The sequence below is a fragment of the Gorilla gorilla genome, chromosome 20 (assembly GCF_029281585.2).
Source record: "Gorilla gorilla gorilla isolate KB3781 chromosome 20, NHGRI_mGorGor1-v2.1_pri, whole genome shotgun sequence".
NCBI classification, from domain to species: Eukaryota; Metazoa; Chordata; class Mammalia; order Primates; family Hominidae; genus Gorilla; species Gorilla gorilla.
In genome coordinates, this window is record NC_073244.2 from 8,011,289 (window position 1) to 8,032,647 (window position 21,359).

Here is a 21,359-nt window from a genome sequence, read left to right on the forward strand (position 1 = left end):
GTTACATAACCATTAAACTGAAATAAACCGGACCAAGGTGGAACAGAATCAAGGCACCCCAGCGATGGCTGACACCCCTTTCTAGAGCGGCCAGGCGCAGGCGGAGGGAGCGATAACGTCTCCCGGAGAGTGTCAGCCGCTCCCTCGCGAAGGTTGGCCCCGCGCGGCCGCAGCGGACCGAAGGTTCGTTGAGAGCGTTGTGCGCACGCGCAGTTTGCCCTCCAGGCCGCGCTTTCAGCCTCGCCCCCTCCAGCCTTTTACTTCGCGCCTCGGGACCCTCTGACTCACGCCGCTGGGCGGGCCAGGCATGCGCACACCAGAGGGCCCGTCTCATTTGCCCCGGAAGTGCTTTCTTTGCCCGCCGTTCGCCGAACGAAGTCGTGGAGGTGGCGAAACGAGGAGGAGATAAGGCGGCCTTGGGCTCTGGTGAGGAGTAGAGGCGGTTGAGGGCGGCGGCCGACGCGGACCGGGGGTTCCCTGGGGGACAGCGGACGTAGGAGCGAGGCGCTTGCGACAGGCCGCTGGCCGAGGGGGGGGGCGGCGTCGCTCCCCTCTCTCCTCCCGTGAGCGTCCGGCCTTGTGCATCCTCAGGCCCCGCGCTGGGCGGTCCTGGAGGGTCGGGCCCGCTAGGAACTCTATTTCCAAACTCTTGTTGGGAGGCCGCGCGCGGGGCTTCACGCCTGTAATCTCACTGCCCAGGGAGGCCTTGGCGGGAGGATCGCTTGAGGCCAGGAGTTCGAGACCAGCCTGGACAACACACCGAGACCCCATCTCTACAAAAAATTTTTAAAAATTAGCCTGGAGTGGTGGTTGTACCTGTAGGCCCAGCTACTCGAGAGGATCGCTTGAGCTCGGAATGTCGAGGCTGCAGTGAGCCATGATCCCACCGCTGCACTCCAGCCTGGGCAACATAGTGAGACCCCATCACTGCAAAAAAAAAAAAAAAATTAGCCGGGCGTGGTTGGTGACGCGCGCCTGTAGTCCCAGCTACTCTGGAGGCTGAAGCGGGAAGATCGCTTGAGTCCAGGAGGTCGAGGCTGCAGTGAGTTGTGATTGTGCCGTTGCACTCCAGCCTGGACAACAGAGCAAGACCCTGTTTCACAAAATAAAAAAGAAACAACCAAGATTCGTTGGGGTCGAATCGGGATCGCGGCTGAAATGGTTTCGGCCGCCTTCCTTGTAGCCGAGAACGCTTCTGTATGCTTAGCTGTACCTGTTAGTTGACTGGGGCTCTGTGATGTAACTCCTGTGAGCCTCAGTTCCCTTAAAACGGGAGTGACGGCTTCAACATCATGCCAAAGGCGACCAGAACACGTTAGCTGGCCCCATTTTGCAGGTGCACCCCGCTATGACTGTTGTTCTTGTGTATCCTTGGACAACACCAAACAGCCAGGCGGAGCTCTGGAAAATAGGTTGTTTGCTAGGTTAAGGAGAGAACGGTGTTGCCACGAAAAACTAATTCCTTCTCAATGGTCTAGTCCCAGGTCCCAGAGGCCACTTTTCCTCAATTCTTAAGCTCATTTCCCCTGGTCGTCATCGGTTTTTCGTTTGTTTTGAGACAGGGTCTTGCTCTGTCACCCAGGCTGGAGTGAGTGCAGTGGTGCAATCACAGCTTACTGCAGCCTGAAACTCCCATGCTCAAGCCATCCTCCTGCCTCAGCCTCTCGAGTAGCTGGGATCACAGGTGCTCACCACCATGTCCGGCGAATTTTTGTATTTTTTGTAGAGACGAGGTTTCGCCATGTTCCCCATGCTGGTCTCGAACTCCTGACCAGGTGATCCACCTGCCACGGCCTCCCAAAGTGGTAGGATTACAGGCATGAGCCACTGCACCCGGCTAATTTTTGTATTTTTTGTAGAGATGGGGTTTTACCAGGTTGGCCAGGCTGTTCCCTGATCTTTACCTTAGTAAGTAACAGATTTCTTCGTGGATTTATCAATTTGTAGACATCATCTGCTGATTTCTTGTCACGGCTGTTGAGATCTTCTCCCTCCCATCCACCCACTGCACCTTCACCTTCCATATCCTGAATGAGTTTATGTCATGAGCATAGTTGGTCATTGGTTGTGTTTTCTAAATAAGATGCAAAATATTGTTGGCTGCTAAAACAAGTAATATGTTCAGCTAGGCTTTTCTTGTACCATTCTATCTTCCCTTAAAGCTAATTAACTTTGTTTTTACCATTAGCCTGATTTTCTTTTACCTGCTGTTTGTTTTTTCCCCACAAAGCTCCCACATCTCACACACCTATCAGTTGTATTTTGCATAGGTTTAAATAAATTGATCTCCCCTCACCACTTCCCTCCAAGACCCCCTTATCCTCCTCCTCCAAATGGGACTGGTTGTGCTCTGACCTGGAAGTGGAGCTGTTGTCCCAAACCTTCCTGTCCTTGCTCCCCCGTGCTGACCTCTGTTTCCAGTGTGGCCATCTCTTTCCCTTCATGCTGTCAGAGCAAAACTTCTGGGAGCTTTTGAAGAAACAGATGATTTTTTTCGGGGGGTGGGGGAAGTCCTTGATTGTCTGAAAATGAGTTTATTTACCCTCATAGTTAGAAGTTTGGTGGGGTATAAAAATCTAGATTGAAAATCTGTATTTGTAGGCCGGGCGTGGTGGCTCACGCCTGTAATCCCAGCACTTTGGGAGGCTGAGGCGGGCGGATGACCTGAGTTTGGGAGTTTGAGACCAGCCTCGCCAACCTGGCGAAATCCCATCTCTACTAAAAATATAAAAATTTGCCAGGCGTTTTGGCATGTGCCTGTAATCTCAGCTACTCGGGAGGCTAAGGCAGGAGAATGGCTTGAACCTGGGAGGTGGAGGTTGCAGTGAGCCAAGATCGAGCTACTGCCTGGGCGACAGAGCGAGAATCCGTCTCAAAAAAAAAAAAAAGAAAAAAATCTGTATTTGCTCAGAACTGTGAAAGCATTGTTTTCAGTGCTGTTCTCAAAAGATCAGTTCCTATGCTGGTTTCTGATGTTTTCTGCTCAGTTGTCTTTCTGTCTAGTAGAAGCTTAACATCTTCCTTGGTGTCGTAAAATTTCCTGATTTCCTCATTTACCGGGGATCTTTTTATTTGCTGATCCTGGTGGGTGCTTGGTATCTGGACAGTTTGGTTCCTTTAGTCCTGGGTTTTGTTTTTGTTTTTAATTTTCTTGCTAATGTTCTTATGTTATTTCTGTGATAATATTTTTCCTGTTTTATTTTGTTGGGTGTTTTTTCAGTTCTCACTCTGGAATGTCCTCTAGGTTCTTGCTTTTCCTCCTGTTTTTTTAACTTTTGACTTTCCTTTATGAAAGATTTGTTTGGCTCAGCTTCCAACTCTGGTATGGAATTTTTTGTTTGGATCGTCCCGTCTGTATTTTTCAAGGGCTTTTTGTTTTAATTCAGCTTATCATTCAGCTTCCTGTTCTGGGTTTGTGGTGCAGTGGCTTCCCCCGATAATGAAGGAGGGTGTCAGCGATCTCTTACTGGGATTCCCATCAGTCTCTTTGTTCTCGGATGCGTGTGTTTCTCTTTAAGAACAAAGCGGCCGGCAGCTCTGTGTGAGCGCCATTTCTCGTCCAGGGAGGTCCACTGCCCAGTGGCCTGGCGAGGAGCGGGCCTTTTCTTTGAGGTATGGGGACCCTGAATGTCAGTATTTGAGAACTCTTCCTCTGGCGCTGTTTCCCCGGAAAAGACTCCTGGCCTCCCCCGGGGTGGGGGGCGTCCGTGCTGGGCCGCCTGCCACCTGAGCTGTGCGGAGGAACCGCCGGACTTCCCGCTGCCCAGGCGGCAGGTCGTGATTCAGTCCCCTCTTTTCAGCCTGACCCTGGACCCCCTTGCTCTGCTGGGCCTGTCTCTCTAACTCCAGAGGCCCTTTTATACCAGTTCTTCTGGGAATAAAGTTCTGATCTCCTCGAGGGTTGTGGGCGATCGGAGCGTGGGACCTTCCCCGGGGTGCTGCCCCATTTCAGCTGCTGGGGAGGCTTGAAGGTTGTGGGGGATCAGAGCGTGGGACCTTCCCCAGGGTGCCGCCCCATTTCAGCTGCTGAGGAGGGACAGTGTGGGTGTTCAGTGGCTGCGATGGCTTGGGTTCGGATGGTTTCTGGTTTTCGGATCAGAGCTTTACTTGGTGAGTGGTTGAGTATTGGTCTGGGTTTAGGTTTCAGTGGGCCAGACTCCACAGGTGCTGCCTGTGACAGCTGGAGCTTGTGTCCTGAGCCAGCCACTGGCCGCTGGGGCGTTCTGTCTGGCCAGTTTTAAGAAGTAACTTGGCTTGCCCTAGATGGATTTGAACTCTTGGCTTTGTTAGCATTTTGCCATCTAAGTTCCTTCTCCCAAGTCCTCCCAGCCATCGTGTCATTAGAACGTTCTGGAAATGTCACTAAAATGTGACCGGAAATAAGTGCATCAAGATAGATTGGTGGCTCTTGGTGTGGCCATCTGCACCTGTCCTGGCCCCAGAAGCTGTGCTGCCTCTTCCGCATGGAGGAGCAAAGCGCGGGTCGCTCCTGAGGCTGAGCTCCGCTCCTCCTGGGCCCTGGGTCCTCCGCAGACACGTCCCGCCCTCTGCTCTTCTCTCTGCCAGAAGCTGCCGGCCATGAGGACGCATGGGTGGGCGCTGTGGAGAGCGCAGGCTTGGGGGTAGAGACCAGTGATGGCTCTGCAGAGCTTAGCCTCAGAGTAGGGGTGTGGTCCAGGAGAGGCCACGACAGGGACAAGCAGGGCGTTCGCATGCTGTTGAATTCCTTCATGACGAAAGGAGCAGGTCGTCCTCCTGGGAGAGGGGAGCGCTTGATGACGCCCCGAGATCTGTGTGTGGGAGTGCCTCCCAGCACCAGGCCCCTCCTGGGTTCTTGGAGTGCATCTGTGAAAGAAGGCCGATTCCCTGCCTTCTCGCACGTTCCCCCGAGCGAGGGCTTGGTTCGGTGCTGAGATGCGTGGAGGACTGTGGTTTCTGTGATGTGTGGAGAGGCAAGTGCGGCTGTGGCCTGGTGGGAGGCTGCTCGCTGGGCTCCCCACGCACGTCCCCTGATGTGAGTTTCATGTCACTTGACCAGGAAATGCTTGAATGTCCTCCAGAGAAAAATGAGGCACTTCATGAACCTGTCCGGGTGGCACCAACACAATCCTGCCCGCCTGTGGGCCGTCCGGAGACAGAGCCTCCCAGGCAGCTGTAAGCTGTTGTGGCAGCAGGGACTGTAGGAGTTGGCGTGGCCTGCAGCTTACGGCGCCAGCATGGAGAGGGTGCAGTTCTCCCTGGTCCTGAAGAATGTGTGGCCAAGAAGCCCGAGGCGGGGAGGGTTCCTTGGGGCTAGAGGGTGGCGTTCCCAGCAAAGGACAGTCCTTCTGGTGTCACAGTCTCCTTTTTCACACTGGAATGTTCTTTGTTTTGTGAAGGGATGGCGATGGTCACGGTGGTGGTTTCTCGAAGTTTACGTGACAACATGTAAAAATGGGCATCTCTAGGTGGGCTTTTGTGACATCTGAACTTCTGATGGGGCAGCCGTGATACTGCAGTGAGCTGGGAGGTCCACCTCACCAGTTACCATGCTTGATCATTTTCATAAACTTGCCCAGGGAATAAAAACTGGTTGGGGAGGGGTCCTGGGCCCCCATAGAGTAAGGGGTGACTTCAGGCCCCACCACAAGTCAGCAGCACAGCTGGCCTGTCCCTCAGCGTGCCCCTGAACACCTGCGGCCACTGTGGCCTCTCCCTCAGCGTGCCCCTGCACACCTGCGGCCACTGTGGCCTCTCCCTCAGCATGCCCCTGCACACCTGCGGCCACTGTGCCCTGTCCCTCAGCGTGCCCCTGCACACCTGCAGCCACTGTGACACATCACTGCAGACGCAGTAGTTCAGATGACACGGCTGTATCAGCTTCTGGTTCTGGGGTCAGAGTCCAAACAGTCCACAGGGCTCCATTCCTTCTGGAGGCTCTGGGTGACAACTCGTTTCCTGCCTTTCCCAGTGTCCAGAGGTACCTGTGTCCCTTGCCTCGGGGCCCCTTCCTCCCCGTTCACATCCACAGCGCAGCCTCTCTGACTCTCAGCCTCCCGCCTCCTCTCATGAGGTCACCCAGGATCACCTGCCGTTTTAAGATCCTCAAGCCCACCTGCACATCCCTTTTCTGCCATGAGGGGACATGTTCTCAGGTCCCAGGGATTAGGATGTGGACATCTTTTGGGGGCAGTGATTCACTCAGTCTCATGGGCCCCATCTCTCTGAGCTCACCCAAGGCCCTTAAACCAGGGCCCGGGGTCAACGTTGAGCAGGCAAGGGAAAGGAGATGAGAGGAGGCTGCCTGGAACTCAGATTTGCACAGAGCCTGAAAGGGCGTGGGAGACCGTGGCAGGGGCCTGCATCAGGAAGAGGATGTTGGGGACTCAGCAGAGCCCTCCTGCGCCACAAGCAGATGTGGCCGATCTCCCAGGTGTTACTCAGTGAGGATGCGAAGATCAGTGTCCTCACCTCCTAACAAATTTACATCGAGCCCAAGAGATTAGGTTGGGACAAGTAAGCGTAGCCAACCAGAGAGGGAATTCAGAGGAAGGCGTGAACACTAGGGGCTTGGGCAGTCCGGGATGGCTTCCTGGAGGTGGTGACTCGTTTGTGAGATCTTGGTCTTATCTTCCCTTTATGCCTTCTCTGGGCTACCTGTTGCAATTTCAGGTCTCCAGGCCTTGGCACCCTGGGCTGGAGCGGCTTCCTCTCCATCCCTCATGCCCGGTCACTTGGAGACAGGCTCCAGCTTCCTTGCGTCTGTGCCTGTCCACAGTGGGCCTCAGCCTCCTGGAAGAGACTGGGTGCACTATGGGGTGGCCCCCTCAGGGCTGGTTAGACCCTGGCGCTGGGAGTGCAGGGTGAGGGGTAGTCTCGAGGGCTCCAGCCCAGCCCGCCCAGGGAGGTCCCAGCAGCAGCCCCGAGTTCTGAGCCATCTTCCTCACTCTCCTCTTGGCCTCCACAGGTGTCTCCCAGTCTGCTAAAGCCCTAAGGCCATCACCATGGACTTCCAGCATCGCCCCGGGGGCAAGACCGGGAGCGGGGGCGTGGCCTCCTCCTCCGAGAGCAACCGTGACCGCAGGGAGCGCCTCCGGCAGCTGGCCCTGGAGACCATCGACATCAACAAGGTGGGCCAGCCACCATGCAGCCGCCTGTCGTGGGTGCTGGGCTTTCCAGGGCAGCCCTGGAGGGGGTGCCAGAGGCTCTTCTTGGGCCTCCGCCCAGGCTGGGCGATGCAGCCCCGTGTCCAGACGCTCCCCTGTTGCCCCCGAGCAGACACAGCTCCCATCTGTCCACCCCAGAGAGCAGACCCTCTGTGGCTCTGAGTCCCATGTGGAAATGTTTTGTTCTGTCCAAAGCCTTCTGTTTTGCATCATTTAATTTTCTGGGAGTGGGGAGAGCTGATGTCAGTCCAGCCAGATGGAGTGAAGGGCAGCCTTTGATTTTAGCTTGTGCAGAGGCAGGGGTGAGCCGAGTCCCCTCAGCACCGTGGACATCGGGGCTGGAGCACTCTCTGTGTACCCTGCCATGCCCCACGGGCCTGGCCTATGGCAAGGGCTCTGTTACCGTCCCCGTCTTCCAGATGAGGTCATGGGTAGAGGGGATGCCACAGCCGCAGATGGTGGAGTTAGACTTTGAACTCCAGCGTCTGAGACGAGATGTGTGCGCCCGGCTGCCCCAGCTTAGGGCCTGCAGATGGGCGGGTCTTTGGGTCTTCAGTGTAGCCCATTTGCTTTTCTTGTGCCTGTGTCTGCCTTGTGCCGACCGCTGGCGTGGTGGCGTGGGCAGAGGACGGCTCTCTGCCTTGGGAGTGACCAGCGGTGCTGTCCTGGCTATGCCTCCCTCTGACTCAGAACCGCCAGGAAGGTGGTGTCGGGGGCTCCCTGGGAACCCCCACTGCTCGAAGCCTGGGCCACAGCCCCAGGTGGTGACACCCGTGCTCACGAAGGCCTCCCGCTGGATCCCTCGTTTTCAGAAATGCTTGACCACTGTCAGGGATAGCCATGCCTCTACAGAAGGGGGGTTCTGCCTCCATGCCGTTACAGAAAGGGGATCCCGCCTCTGAGGGCCTTGACCGCAGCAGGCCGCGATCTTCTGTCTAACGGGCCCCTCTTCTTCCCCTCCAGGACCCGTACTTCATGAAGAACCACCTGGGCTCCTATGAATGCAAACTCTGCCTGACGCTTCACAACAATGAGGTGCGGCCTCTGCCTGGCTCCGGGCGGCTCGCGGTGGGCTGAGTGGCTGACGCCAGGGGGACCTGCCTGTGTCTGTCCGCCCGGCCTCGAGTCATGCGTGTTTCCTTTCCACTCCAGGGGAGCTACCTGGCACATACGCAGGGGAAGAAGCACCAGACCAACCTGTGAGTACCTCGTGTCCCTTTGATGCCTGGTGCTCCAGCAGCCGTCGGCTCAAGTCTCTGTGAGCCTCGAGGGCCACTGCTCCACAGCCGGGGAGCCAGCCTGGCCTGAGCCTCCCTGGGTGCTGGAGTACGGTTCCTGGGGAGCATTAGAGAACAGAGGCATGGATGGCTGAGGCGGGCAGATCACTTGAGGTCAGGAGTTCGAGACCAGCCTGGCCAACATTGTGAAACTCCATCTCTACTAAAAATGCAAAAATTAGGCCAGGCATGGTGGCACATGTCTGTAATCACAGCTACTATGGAGGCTGAGGCAGGAGAATCTTGAATCTGGGAGGCAGAGGTTGCAGTGAGCCAAGGTGCTGCCACTGCACTCCATCCTGGGCGACAGAGTGAGACTCTTCTCTTATTAAAAAAAAAAAAAAAGAGCAGAGGCATGGAGTTGTTGGAAGGGCCCCAGCCCAGGGACAGTGAGGAGCATGACAGGAAGAGAACATGCCTGTCCTATCCCTGTCCTCAGCCAAACCCCAGGGCCCCTCCCAGGCCCCTGGCCCTCCTCATCTCTCAGCTTGTAGTGAGCTCCAAGGTCAGGGGGCTCCTGGCACCTGGGCCCGTGGCTTTGGTGCCTGTGTGTGGAGGGGTCCCAGCAGCACCTCCATCCTGCCCGCAGGGCCCGGCGAGCAGCCAAGGAGGCCAAGGAGGCCCCTGCCCAGCCCGCGCCTGAGAAGGTCAAGGTGGAGGTGAAGAAGTTTGTGAAGATCGGCCGCCCAGGCTACAAAGGTGAGTCTGCCTGCAGCGGGGCCGGCCACAGCCGCTGCCGTGACATAAATGGGTTCTTTAGACTCCAGTGCAGGAGGCGCAGCCCTGATAGCCTCGTTCCTGAGCCACTGTTTTCTGGCCTTGGTGGCCGTCCCTCACCCAACTGCAGCCTCTGGCGTTGTGTCTGGGAGCTGTCAGGCTGGGCCCGATAAGCACCCATCTCATCCAGCAGCCCATTTCCCAGCTGAGCCACAGTCTGTGCCCTCCTGTCCGGGTCTTGTGGAAGCTTCTGGGAATTCTTGCCAAGCAAAAAAGTGGAAGTGGAGGTGTGGTGAGCCCTGGCACATCCCTCCGGTTAACCTTGAAGCCTTTGAAGGAGGACAGGGAGAAGCGGCTGTTAGAGGCAGCTCCTCCCGGACCCTCAGCAGTGGGAATGGCTAGAGGTGACCTGGTTCAGAAAGCCGGGTAAGCGACCAGGGTGGAAGATAGAGACTTGTGTCCACAGGGGTCAGGAAGGCGGGCACGCTACCCAGCAAGTGTTCTTTACAGAAGGCGGGGACAGCCTGTGTGCCTGGCCTCCAGACAGAAGCCTGCAGGGCAGAGGTCCCGGGGCAGGTGCACTGGGTGGGCAAGGGTGGCTAGAGCGGCAGGCTCCTGGTGGGGAGGCCCTGACAGGTCCTGGGCTTGGGCTCAGGACGGTGAGGCGGCAGAGGGCGTGTGAGTGTGCATGCCTGAGGCCGCGTGGAGAGTGGCCGGGCGGCAGGCAGCCCAGCAGCCATTCTCGGGGTCCAGGCTGCTGAGCTCTGGCGGGAAGGGCATCCTCTCTCGCTCACCGTATACATGGTGTCAGCCCTGTTCAGGCGGCCCCACTCGAATCCCAGAGCCAGGGTGCCAAGGGCCCCTCCCTACCCAGTGGCCCCAACTCCTGCTGGGTGGTATCCCAGCACCCCTGGTGAAGGGCTCTGGGGATTGGGACAAAGGAGCACCACCCTCGGTCCCTGCCTGAGTGACTCCGCAGGTAGCTCAGCTCTGGCGCACCTGTGCCTTCACCTATACCAGAATCCCAGAGCCTGGGCGGAGATTGTCTGGTGGTTGTCAGAGCTGCAGGGCCTCCCCCGGGGTCCCGCTCTCGTTCAGTGGGTGGCATTAGCCTGCCCCAGGTCCCTCAGCTTCGGAGAGGACAAGCAGCCGGGACCTGAGAGCTTTCTGTGTTGCAGTGACCAAGCAGAGAGACTCGGAGATGGGCCAGCAGAGCCTCCTCTTCCAGGTGAGATCAGGGACTTGGGCGTGGGGGGCGGCCAAAGGCACCCAAGAGGCGGCTCTGCCACCCGGCTGTGTCCCTGCAGATTGACTACCCTGAGATCGCCGAGGGCATCATGCCACGCCACCGCTTCATGTCTGCGTACGAGCAGAGGATCGAGCCTCCGGACCGGCGCTGGCAGTACCTGCTCATGGCCGCCGAGCCCTATGAGACCATTGCCTTCAAGGTAGCGTGGCTGCGGGGTTCCCTGGGCCCCCTTGACATGTGCAAGCCAGAAGGATCTGCACAGGCTGGGCAGGATGCCCCCGCCATCGGGCTGCGGGGTCCCCTGGGCCCCCCCCCAAGTCGGAGCCAGAAGGATCTGCACAGGCTGGGCAGGATGCCCCCGCCATCGGGCTGCGGGGTCCCCTGGGCCCCCCCCCCCCCCAAGTCGGAGCCAGAAGGATCTGCACAGGCCGGGCAGGATGCCCCTCCCATCGGGCTTGGGGTCCCCCGGGCTCCCCCCCAAGTCGGAGCCAGAAGGGTCTGCACAGGCCGGGCAGGGCACCTCTCCCATTGGGCTCTGCAGGAGGGCCTGCTTGGGCTCCACTGGGCCAATGAGAAGGGAGGCTGGCAGGGCTGAGCGCCGGGCGTGTGGGGCCTTTGCCAAGTGACCTCACTTCCGGGCCAGGCTGCTGGAGGGCTTCCTACAGCCTGTCCCCATGCCTGGACAGGGTGGCCATCAGGAAACAAATAATACAAACTGTGACTGCCCAGGGAGGGGGCCAACAGTGTGCTAGCATTGAGGCCAGGTCTGTTTCACTCCAGAACTGAACCCTGTGCCCCACGAAAGTCTTACCAGCCTTCTCCTGGGCTCCCAGGGTAGAGTCCGGCCTGGGGAGGCTAGTGTCTTGGGCTCCCTGCCTGATGGTGGCCCTGAGGTCACAGGGACCAGGAGCCCTCTCTGTCCCCCGCCCTCCCAGGTGCCGAGCAGAGAGATCGACAAGGCGGAGGGCAAGTTCTGGACACACTGGAACCGGGAGACCAAGCAGGTGAGTGGCTCGCCCCGAGCCTGGCTCCTTCCCACCTAGCCCTGGCGGCCCTAGCCCTGCCCTAGCCCCACCCGTGCCTGCTGAACCTTTCTCCGTCTCTCTAGTTCTTCCTCCAGTTCCACTTTAAGATGGAGAAGCCCCCGGCTCCACCCAGCCTCCCCGCTGGCCCCCCTGGGGTGAAGCGGCCTCCACCCCCGCTGATGAACGGTCTGCCCCCTCGGCCACCGCTGCCTGAGTCTTTGCCACCGCCCCCACCAGGAGGCCTGCCTCTGCCACCCATGCCCCCGACAGGGCCTGCACCCTCAGGGCCCCCGGGACCACCCCAGCTACCCCCGCCAGCTCCAGGGGTCCACCCCCCGGCCCCAGTGGTGCATCCCCCTGCATCTGGGGTCCACCCCCCAGCTCCTGGCGTCCACCCCCCAGCCCCTGGCGTCCATCCCCCAGCCCCTGGGGTCCACCCACCAACCTCTGGGGTCCACCCCCCAGCTCCCGGAGTCCACCCTCCAGCCCCCGGGGTTCACCCACCAGCCCCCGGAGTCCACCCACCAGCCCCTGGGGTTCACCCACCAGCCCCAGGGGTCCATCCTCCCCCATCAGCGGGGGTTCACCCCCAGGCCCCGGGGGTGCACCCAGCAGCCCCCGCCGTTCACCCTCAGGCCCCAGGGGTGCACCCACCAGCCCCAGGGATGCACCCTCAGGCCCCGGGGGTCCACCCCCAACCTCCCGGGGTTCATCCGTCGGCTCCTGGGGTCCACCCTCAGCCTCCTGGAGTTCACCCCTCAAATCCTGGGGTGCACCCCCCAACTCCCATGCCCCCAATGCTGAGGCCCCCACTCCCCTCCGAAGGCCCAGGGAACATACCTCCCCCTCCCCCAACCAACTGAGAAGCTGCTCCCTCCCCCAGCAAGCCCAGCGCCAGGTGCTCTTGCCTTTTCCCACTGAGAGAAGGCTGCTCTTTTGTACTGCCCCCCGCTCATTAAACAGCCTCCCCCAGCCCTGAGTGCACTGATGTCCTCAGCGCCGCCCTACTGTGTCAGTGTGTGTGGGAGTGCCAGGCACAGCACTATCCCCGAGTTTGGGCCGACGGGAGGGCCTGGGGCCCGCCAGGAGACACCTGTGGGAGGCCTGAGAGACGGCTGTACCTTGGAGATGGGCTGGTGGAGGACAGACCCCCACCAGCCAGCTAGGAGGGGGTCTGGGGTCCTGTTCTGAGGAGGGAAGAGCAGACTTCATGATATCCTTGGGGTCTCCAGATAGCCCACCAGGGGTGGGGAGGGTGAGCAGGGACAGGGCGCCCCCACTGACTTGGGACCCTCCTCCACCAGGCCCACATCTCAGCACCCAGGACATCTGGGCTCCCCGCCCCCAGCGCTGTCTAGTTTGGCTGCCTGGCCATCACTGCCAGCCTGGTTCCCACTCCTGTGTCTTCTGGGGATGGCCCTCAAGGACAGCATGTTGACACATCAGGCCCAGCTCTATCACTGGGGAGGGAGATAGGCTGCCAGGGACAGAAAGGGCTCTTTGAGAAGGCCACTCTGCCTGGAGTGGGGGCGCCGGGCACTGTCCCCCAAGGTCGCGGCAGAGGAGATAGGGGTCTGTCCTGCACAAACACCCCACCTTCCACTCGGCTTACTTAAGGCGGGCAGCCCAGCCCCTGGCAGCACCCACGATGCGGGACCTGCCTCTCACCAGCCTGGCCCTAGTGCTGTCTGCCCTGGGGGCTCTGCTGGGGACTGAGGCCCTCAGAGCAGAGGAGCCAGCTGTGGGCACCAGTGGCCTCATCTTCCGAGAAGACTTGGACTGGCCGCCCGGCAGCCCACAAGAGCCTCTGTGCCTGGTGGCACTGGGCGGGGACAGCAATGGCAGCAGCTCCCCCCTGCAGGTGGTGGGGGCTCTAAGCACCTATGAGCAGGCCTTCCTGGGGGCCGTGCAGCGGGCCCGCTGGGGCCCCCAAGACCTGGCCACCTTTGGGGTGTGCAACACCGGCGACAGGCAGGCTGCCTTGCCCTCTCTACGGCGGCTGGGGGCCTGGCTGCGGGACCCTGGGGGGCAGCGCCTGGTGGTCCTACACCTGGAGGAAGGTATGTGGGGCCCAGCCCCAAGCTTGGCACCGCCGTCTTCCTTCAGGTGGGCCGGGTCCTCCTAGGGAAGATCAGGGGCTGGCAGAGCCCCCACCCTGGGCAGGGAGGCTGTGGTCTTGTTCCTAGGACTGGGTGGCAGGTCCGTGGCCTGGAAGGTGGGCATCACGCTCTGTCCTGTCCCCGAAGCCCAGCTCTTAGACCTGCCCCTGCCTCGGTGCCAGGGAGAGAGCTGCTGCCTTCTCACCACCCCTGAAGACGACGCAGGAAGACGACGCAGGGCTCGGGGCCAGTGGAACCCTCCTTCCCACAGCCCCAGCCTGTTCTCAGGGCCACTGGCCTAAGATACTCCCTGCGGGGAAGGGGCTTCATTGGCACCCCAACCCAGAGACCCCAGGGCGGCAGCCCCACCCACAGTCTCAGACGCAGCCCCTGCCTGCCCCTGCCGTCACCGCTCCCTGGCTGCAGGAAGGCAGCTAAGAGGGGCACCCTTGTCCCCCGCTTGAGGTCCCCTGCACAGTGGCCAGAGCGGCAGGGACAGATCCCAAAGACTCCCAGGGGGGTGTGGCCTTCAATGGCTCAGGCGTCCCCTGCTGTCCCGGCTGCAGTGACCTGGGAGCCGACACCCTCGCTGAGGTTCCAGGAGCCCCCGCCTGGAGGAGCTGGCCCCCCAGAGCTGGCGCTGCTGGTGCTGTACCCTGGGCCTGGCCCTGAGGTCACTGTGACGAGGACTGGGCTGCCGGGTGCCCAGGTACCAGGGAGTTGCATGGGGCAGTGCCCGGGCCGCGGCGGGGGGCATGGATTTGTTGCAGGGTCTGCAGTACTGAGAACAGCGTAGAACCAGTGGCGATGGGAGGAAGGGGACCGGTAGAGCGGGGCTGGGTAAGCCTCCATCCAGCCGGGCTGAGCCCTGGTCTCCGCAGAGCCTCTGCCCGTCCCGGGACACCCGCTACCTGGTGTTAGCGGTGGACCGCCCTGCGGGGGCCTGGCGCGGCTCCGGGCTGGCCTTGACTCTGCAGCCCCGCGGAGAGGGTAGGTCCGCGTGGAGAGGGACGGGGAGCCGGGTCGACTGCCCCCGGGCCCCCAGCCCCTGAGCCAGCCGCGTGCCCACCCACCGCAGGCTCCCGGCTGAGTACCGCCCGGCTGCAGGCACTGCTGTTCGGCGACGACCACCGCTGCTTCACACGGATGACCCCGGCCCTGCTCCTGCTGCCGCGGTCCGAGCCCGCGCCGCTGCCTGCGCACGGCCAGCTGGACACTGTGCCCTTCCCGCCGCCCAGGTGCGCGCAGGCACCGGGGCACGGGGCAGGAGGGGCGGGGGCGGCGTGGCCTCGTGGCCGCTCTCAACTCCCCCAACTGCGGGTTCCAGGCCATCCGCGGAACTCGAGGAGTCGCCACCCAGCGCAGACCCCTTCCTGGAGACGCTCACGCGCCTGGTGCGGGCGCTGCGGGGCCCCCCGGCCCGGGCCTCCGCGCCGCGCCTGGCCCTGGATCCGGACGCGCTGGCCGGCTTCCCGCAGGGCCTAGTCAACCTGTCGGACCCCGCGGCGCTGGAGCGCCTACTCGACGGCGAGGAGCCGCTGCTGCTGCTGCTGAGGCCCACTGCGGCCTCCACCGGGGATCCTGCGCCCCTGCACGACCCCACGTCGGCGCCGTGGGCCACGGCCCTGGCGCGCCGCGTGGCTGCCGAACTGCAAGCGGCGGCTGCCGAGCTGCGAAGCCTCCGGGGTCTGCCTCCGGCCGCAGCCCCGCTGCTGGCGCGCCTGCTCGCGCTCTGCCCAGGTGGCCCCGGCGGCCTCGGCGATCCCCTGCGAGCGCTGCTGCTCCTGAAGGCGCTGCAGGGCCTGCGCGTGGAGTGGCGCGGGCGGGATCCGCGCGGGCCGGGTCGGGCACAGCGCAGCGCGGGGGCCACCGCCGCCGACGGGCCGTGCGCGCTGCGCGAGCTCAGCGTAGACCTCCGCGCCGAGCGCTCCGTACTCATCCCCGAGACCTACCAGGCCAACAATTGCCAGGGCGTGTGCGGCTGGCCTCAGTCCGACCGCAACCCGCGCTACGGCAACCACGTGGTGCTGCTGCTGAAGATGCAGGCCCGTGGGGCCGCCCTGGCGCGCCCACCCTGCTGCGTGCCCACCGCCTACGCGGGCAAGCTGCTCATCAGCCTGTCGGAGGAGCGCATCAGCGCGCACCACGTGCCCAACATGGTGGCCACCGAGTGTGGCTGCCGGTGACCCCTGCGCCGCGCGGACTCCAGCCCCTAGGGTCCGGACGCGCCCCAGCTCGCGCCCCTTCCCATATTTATTCGGACCCCAAGCATCGCCCCAATAAAGACCAGCAAGCAACCGGGTGGGGTGTCCGTGCGTGTTAGGGGGCCCGTGGGACCTCCCTTGCCGTCTCTCCTCGCGCACGGCCCGGATCCGCCCTGTAGCGCTCGCTGTCTCTCCCCCGCCTGAAGCGCCCCACCACCGTCTTTCAGGCCCCGGACTTGGTGCCGGGTCCAGGCGTAAAGGAGCAGGTGACTCTGCGGCCGCAGCACTCGCTTTATTTCGCCAGAGTCGCGGGGCGTCCAGAAGGGGCCCCTGGACTCCGGCGCGGGGCCGGCTCAGTCCCGCCCCTTGCCTGCGCGGAGCTTCTGGCGACTCCCAGGCCGCTGCTCCTCGTCGGGACGCCTCGGGGACACCCAGGCCTGCTTCTTCCTGGGCTCGGCGTCCCTGGAGTCCCGTGCCCACGGCCGGTGGCCCCCTTCGCGTGACTCCCAGCGCCGGGGTAGGGCTTCCTGGGGCTCCCTGGCGGCCCGTGGCCTCTCCTCTTTCCGCGGCCTCTCTTTCTTAGGTCTCTCCTCCTTCCGCGGCTTCTCCTTCCGCGGCTTCCCCTCTCTCCGAGGCCTCTCCTTGGGTCCCCGGTCTGCGAGGGGCACACGGTTCTCCCGGACGGCCTCTCCGGTGGCCTCGCCGGGCTCCTCTTCGTCCTTCTCTGCAGCCTCCCGACTCCCGGGAATCTTGGGTCTGACCTCTGCCTCGGCCCGGGGCGCAGGCGGCGCTGATGGAGGCGCCTGGGCCTCGAACTTAGGCTGCAAGACAGAGTGGGGTCCTGGGGTAAGCGCCCACCTTCCCCCCGGCCCGGGCTCCTTCTTTCCTTGGGGATGAAGGTCCCAATGCCCGCGGTCAGTGGAAGGAAGCTCTTACCAGGGGCGACGATGGCTCCCTCGGGGCTGAGCTTGGCGGGACCCAGGGCTCGGGCACACGTGCTTGGAGTGCTGCCTCCCCAGCGACGGCGTCTGCAGCGACAGGGTCGGGACCCGAGTCAGCTGGGCCGAGGCACGGACCACACTGTCCCTCCCTCACCCCTAGAGCCCCCCTCCCTGGACAGTTGGAGTCGGGCTCCCCCGGTACGGCTGAGACTAAAGATGCCCCCGAGCCGTGGGAAGGGACTCCGCTGCTGCGGCGCCCCTCCTCCGAACCTCGCTCTTTCAATTGGTCATTCTTCCCCCCGACCACGGGCTGTAGGAGGCCCCTAGCAAGGGAGGGGTCGCAGGAGTGCCCCCGGGGGGCGCTCACGAGCTGAGCCGTCCCCAGAGAGGGCGCAGGAGAAAGGCGGCAGAACGCTACGCGGCAGGAGGGGTTGCACAAGGTTCATCCGGAAGCCAGAACCTACTCGCGGCGAGCGGAATGGGCCCCGCAAAAGGTCCACACGGGGTGAGAGGGGCGCGCAAGGCCCGTCACTTAAGGGGAGATGCACAAACCAACTTTGGGGGCGTGCAAGACCCTGCCCTGGAGAGGAGGCTCCCAGACCCCACACTGGCGGCACAGCGCCTTTCCTTGGAGGAATAGCTGCACAGGTGGACCCCAGCCTCGCCCCACCTCTGGGGAGCCTGCGCTCACCGCGGCACAGCTGGAAAGCCAAGCCCAGCAGCGCCACCAGCGAGGCGAGCACCAGGCACTTGTTGAGCGACAGGTCTCCCCAGGGCAGCTCCTCGCTCAGGGCCGGGGGCGGCGGCGGCGGCGGCTGCAGGGGCGGCGCGGTCTGCGCCTTCTTGCGCGCGGGGGCGCTCCGAGGGCCTGCGGGGGCAAGTGCGCGCTGCGCTGTGATCACTGGCTCTGTGCCGCCCCCTTCCCCGGGCGCAGGGGACAAGAGAGAGGCCTGTGCCCTGAACCCGGCTCTCCCTGCCTGCCTGTGCGGCCCCGGGCGCAGGTGAACCCAGCCCCGGGTGCCCCGCAGCTGCACGGAGATGCCTAGAGTTTCTGGAAGGTAACTTCCCGGAGCTGAGTGGCTTAGCTGGTATTATTACGCATTAGTAGAGGCTCCCTGCCCGTTGACTCGCTGCCTGCCACACTTCGACGCCACTCAACCAGGACACCACCCTCCAAGATCCAAGGACCCAGCTCCGGCACCTGAGCCTCACACCAGTCCGCTCCCACCCCACACCTCACCCATACCTCCTGCAAACCCACTCGCTCCGGCTTTCAGCCTCTCCTTCCCCGTTCCTGGGGTCCCCCTGGCGGCAGGCTCTTTTTCCATCTTCTTGGGCCTGGTGTCCACACTGGGGCCTTCAGCCACCTGAGAGTCCTGTGGTTATCACGAGACATTCCACATGTTTCCTTCCAGTGCCAAACCCTTCCCGTGGGCTTTAGACACCTGCCTCCCTTGGTCGGCTTGTCCCCAACTCCCCAGGCGTCCTGGGTTAAAGGCTGCGGGTCCCAGCTACTCACGTGGGGCACGCTGCCGGAGTCGGCCAGCCTGGGTGTCGCTGTGGGAACACAGGCAAAGTCAAGGTTGTGGGGACCCCCAGGCCAATCCCACCCTCTCCCCTGGCCCTGCTGGGTGACGTGCGGGTGACTAACCCCATCTTATAGATAAGAAAGTAGGTGGAGGCCAGCACAGTGGTTCACACCTGGAATCCCAGCATTTTGGGGAGACTAAGGTGGGACGATCACCTGAGCCCAGGAGTTTGAGACCAGCCTGGGCAACATAGTGAGACCCCATCTCTAAAAAAAAAAAAAAAAAATTAGCGAGGCATGGTGGCCTGCACCTGTGGCCCCAGCTACTTGGGAGGCTGAGGCAGGAGGATCACTTGAGCCTGGGAGGTCAAGGCTGCAGTGACTTATGATCATGTCACTGTACTTCAGCATGGAAGACAGAATGAGGCTCTGTCTCAAAAAGTAATAATAAAAATATATAAAAATGTAAAGAAAGCAGACAGGCTTTGAGACAGCTTTGCCCAAAGACACCCAGCATTTCAGTGGCAACGTGGGATGTGAACCTAGATCTGTGTGGCCCAGCACCTGTCTTCCTTGGGGGCTCCTTACAGACCCCTGAGGCAGAAATGAGGGCCAGGGGTTGAACATGGGGAGCACAGTATAAGCCAGTCCAGTGTGGGAGGCTAAGAAGCTCTAGTCTCTGAAGACGGGCCTCCTGGCTCAAGGGGACCATCAGGGAAGGGCTTCCTCCCGCCAGCGCCACAAGGGTACCTGAAGCCCTGTCCTCCTGGGTCTCGGCCAGCGCAGAGTGGTCCTCCAGGGCCTGGCAGCTGCCCAGGCCGCCATCCAGCTCCTCCCAGGCTCTGGTTGTCATGGAGATGGCTGGAGCAGCAGCAGGTCCCGGGCCAGGCTGGGAGGGGTGGGGAACAAGGTCTTGCATTTACTGAGTCTCTGCCATGGGCCTGGGCCTGACCTGGAGGTTCTGCGGACACCAACTAACAGGCCTCATCCTCCCACCCCTCCTCACTCGGCAAATTCATACTCATGCCAGGCATGACCCGGCGCCCACTCCAGGCATCTCTCTGACCCCGCATGCCTGCCCTGGGGCCCCTCCCTACAGCCCAGCCTCTCTGGGGTCCAGTATCCATCAGTACAGTAGCCAAGGCTGCTCTGGCCCAGAGAGGGCGGGAGCCCCTGCAGGACAACACAGCAATGAGTCCCAGACGCACCCCAAACCGAAACTCTTGGCCCCAGAGTCAGCTCATGTTCTCTGAGACCAGGGACTATTTTTATCTGGTGCCTGAGGCCAGCGGGACAGGCTAACAGGTGCCCCAGCCCCTCCCAGGCCTCTGCTCTCATGGGGTCTCCCTCTGGGCCACCCTGACCTGCCATTCTGGGCACCCACATCCTGCTGCGTGACCCTGTGAGTCTACAGGCTCGGGCCCCAGCAGCAGAACCATCCTGGCTCTGGTTGTGACAGGCCGGGGCAGGGGAGGAGGGTCCCGGTTGCGGTGGGGGGTCTTCTGATCCTGACACAGAGTACCCTGCCTTGTCCCACTAACTCTGTTCCCATAGGACAGATGAGGAAACTGAGGCTAGAGACAGCGCCATTGGCTGGAGGTCACAAGGAGCTTCAAGTCAGACCCAAAGCTGTACTCTTCAGGGTCCCCATGGCCTCTGGCTGCTGGGATTACGGTGTCCCTGTATCTAGGCTGAAAAACCACCCAGCCCTGGGGCTCCAAGACCTGGAAGGGACCTATCGCGTGGCAGTGGGGGAGGGGCCCAAGAAGCATGGGAGGCCGGTGTGTGGCCCCTGGGTGTGCGTGGGGGCAGCTCCAGGTATTGGGGACCCTTACAGTCCTCCACAACACCCCTTCACACCCCGGGAGCCCACTCCTCTGCCCGGGATTCCCCCAGCCTCACTTCCTTACCCCTGAGCCTCGCTTACCCGCCAGCCGCTTTGCTGAGCCTTGTGGACAGGACGGAGGATGGGGAGGGTGGCCCCGTGATGGACGGCAACAGGTGGCCGGAGACCGCGGGTGGGCCAATCAGCATGCCTGCTGGAGTGAGGTCACAGCCGGGGAGTCCCCCACCCTTCCCTGCCATTGCAGCAGGGCAGGGCATTGCTCCTACTCAGCACTCGCCACTGCCACCCAGGGAGACGTAGCGCCCGCAGCCGGGACTACAGGCGCCCATCATCACACCCGGTAAGTTTTTTATTTTTTTTGAGATGGAGTCTCGCTCTGTCGCCCAGGCTGGAGTGCAGTGGCGCGATCTCCGCTCACTGCAAGCTCCGCCTCCCGGGTTCACGCCATTCTCCTGCCTCAGCCTCCCGAGTAGCTGGGACTACAGGCGCCCGCCACCACGCCCGGCTAATTTTTTTTGTATTTTTAGTAGAGACGGGGTTTCACCGTGTTAGCCAGGATGGTCTTGGTCTCCTGACCTCGGAATCCGCCCACCTCGGCCTCCCAAAGTGCTGGAATTACAGGCATGAGCCACTGCACCCGAACTAATTTTTGTATTTTTTTTTCAGTAGAGACGGGGTTTCCCCATGTTGGCCAGGCTGCTCTCGAACTCCTGACGGCAAGTGATCCATGTGATCCGCTCGCCTTGGCCACCCAAAGTGCTGGGATCCCAGGCGGGAGCCCCTGCAACGCATTCATTCCTGCTGTTTAAAGCCACTATATTTGGGGTCATTTGTTTCTGTGGCTCTGGCAGGCTCATACACTCGGAACTGCCTGCTCCCACACCGTCATGCAGAGAAACCTGACGCCTCTGCTCTGGGGAGAGGACCCGGGCTCTCTCAGCCCCCAAAGGCGCATTCTAAGGCCTGCAGGCAGATGTTTGAGCCCTACCTGCAAAGCATGGTGACTTTGGGAGTCCTGAGGGAAGAGGGGAAGTGGATTTTGGTGGTGAGGTCTGTGTGTTAAAAATCCTGAGTGAATGGCCGGGCGCGGTGGCTCACGCCTGTAATCTCAGCACTTCGGGAGGCTGAGGCGGGCGGATCGCCTGAGGTCGGGAGTTTGACACCAGCCTGGCCAACATGGTGAAATCCTGTCTCTACTAAAAATACAAAAATTAGCTGGGCGTGATAGTGGATGCCTGTAATCCCAGCTACTGGGGAGGCTGAGGCAGGAGAATTGCTTGAACCCGGGAGGTGGAGGTTGCAGTGAGCCGAGATCACATCATTGCACT

General features: G+C 61.7%; 3 protein-coding genes across 7 annotated transcripts; 2 read left to right on the forward strand and 1 right to left on the reverse strand.

Moving 5' to 3' along the window:
* The first annotated feature begins 55 nt into the window (after window positions 1-55).
* SF3A2 (splicing factor 3a subunit 2) lies at window positions 56-12,387 on the forward strand. Of its 5 annotated transcripts, XM_055371172.2 has the most exons (10): window positions 3,480-3,612; window positions 5,039-5,225; window positions 6,947-7,109; window positions 8,109-8,180; window positions 8,298-8,344; window positions 9,012-9,121; window positions 10,318-10,367; window positions 10,447-10,587; window positions 11,324-11,392; window positions 11,497-12,387. In XM_055371172.2, the coding sequence occupies exons 3-10, from the start codon at window positions 6,984-6,986 to the stop codon at window positions 12,274-12,276; spliced, it is 1,395 nt and encodes a 464-aa protein (XP_055227147.1). In that variant the 5' UTR covers window positions 3,480-3,612; window positions 5,039-5,225; window positions 6,947-6,983; the 3' UTR covers window positions 12,277-12,387. The 5 variants fall into 5 exon arrangements, with proteins under 5 accessions (XP_055227150.1, XP_030863669.2, XP_055227148.1 ...); XM_055371175.2 differs by lacking the exons at window positions 3,480-3,612; window positions 5,039-5,225 and adding an exon at window positions 56-183; XM_031007809.3 differs by lacking the exons at window positions 3,480-3,612; window positions 5,039-5,225 and adding an exon at window positions 291-426.
* An 88-nt stretch (window positions 12,388-12,475) lies between these two features.
* On the forward strand, window positions 12,476-15,836 carry AMH (anti-Mullerian hormone). The gene is made up of 5 exons (XM_004059697.5): window positions 12,476-13,473; window positions 14,079-14,221; window positions 14,394-14,502; window positions 14,591-14,750; window positions 14,840-15,836. The coding sequence occupies exons 1-5, from the start codon at window positions 13,062-13,064 to the stop codon at window positions 15,696-15,698; spliced, it is 1,683 nt and encodes a 560-aa protein (XP_004059745.2). The 5' UTR covers window positions 12,476-13,061; the 3' UTR covers window positions 15,699-15,836.
* Window positions 15,837-15,845: 9 nt separating this feature from the next.
* On the reverse strand, window positions 15,846-19,134 carry JSRP1 (junctional sarcoplasmic reticulum protein 1). Its single transcript, XM_055371176.2, has 6 exons — window positions 18,936-19,134; window positions 18,177-18,214; window positions 17,904-18,033; window positions 17,349-17,525; window positions 16,653-16,744; window positions 15,846-16,537 (listed from the first exon to the last, which is right to left on the reverse strand). Exons 1-6 carry the CDS (start codon window positions 19,102-19,104, stop codon window positions 16,070-16,072), a joined length of 1,074 nt encoding a protein of 357 aa, XP_055227151.1. The 5' UTR covers window positions 19,105-19,134; the 3' UTR covers window positions 15,846-16,069.
* Between the last annotated feature and the right edge of the window lie 2,225 nt (window positions 19,135-21,359).

Excerpts from the sequence above, each read along its gene's own strand:
- SF3A2 (XM_055371175.2), top strand. The coding sequence starts at position 6,984 with ATGGACTTCCAGCATCGCCCCGGGGGCAAGACCGGGAGCGGGGGCGTG. Across the intron at positions 8,181-8,297 it reads TGACGCTTCACAACAATGAG|GGGAGCTACCTGGCACATAC; the intron begins GTGCGGCCTCTG and ends TTTCCACTCCAG. Across the intron at positions 10,588-11,323 it reads ATGAGACCATTGCCTTCAAG|GTGCCGAGCAGAGAGATCGA; the intron begins GTAGCGTGGCTG and ends CCGCCCTCCCAG.
- AMH (XM_004059697.5), top strand. The coding sequence starts at position 13,062 with ATGCGGGACCTGCCTCTCACCAGCCTGGCCCTAGTGCTGTCTGCCCTG. Across the intron at positions 14,503-14,590 it reads TCTGCAGCCCCGCGGAGAGG|GCTCCCGGCTGAGTACCGCC; the intron begins GTAGGTCCGCGT and ends CACCCACCGCAG. Across the intron at positions 14,751-14,839 it reads GTGCCCTTCCCGCCGCCCAG|GCCATCCGCGGAACTCGAGG; the intron begins GTGCGCGCAGGC and ends TGCGGGTTCCAG.
- JSRP1 (XM_055371176.2), bottom strand. The coding sequence starts at position 19,104 with ATGCAAGACCTTGTTCCCCACCCCTCCCAGCCTGGCCCGGGACCTGCT. Across the intron at positions 17,526-17,903 it reads AGCGAGTGGGTTTGCAGGAG|GCCCTCGGAGCGCCCCCGCG; the intron begins GTATGGGTGAGG and ends TTGCCCCCGCAG. Across the intron at positions 16,745-17,348 it reads GGCTTTCCAGCTGTGCCGCG|ACGCCGTCGCTGGGGAGGCA; the intron begins GTGAGCGCAGGC and ends CTGTCGCTGCAG.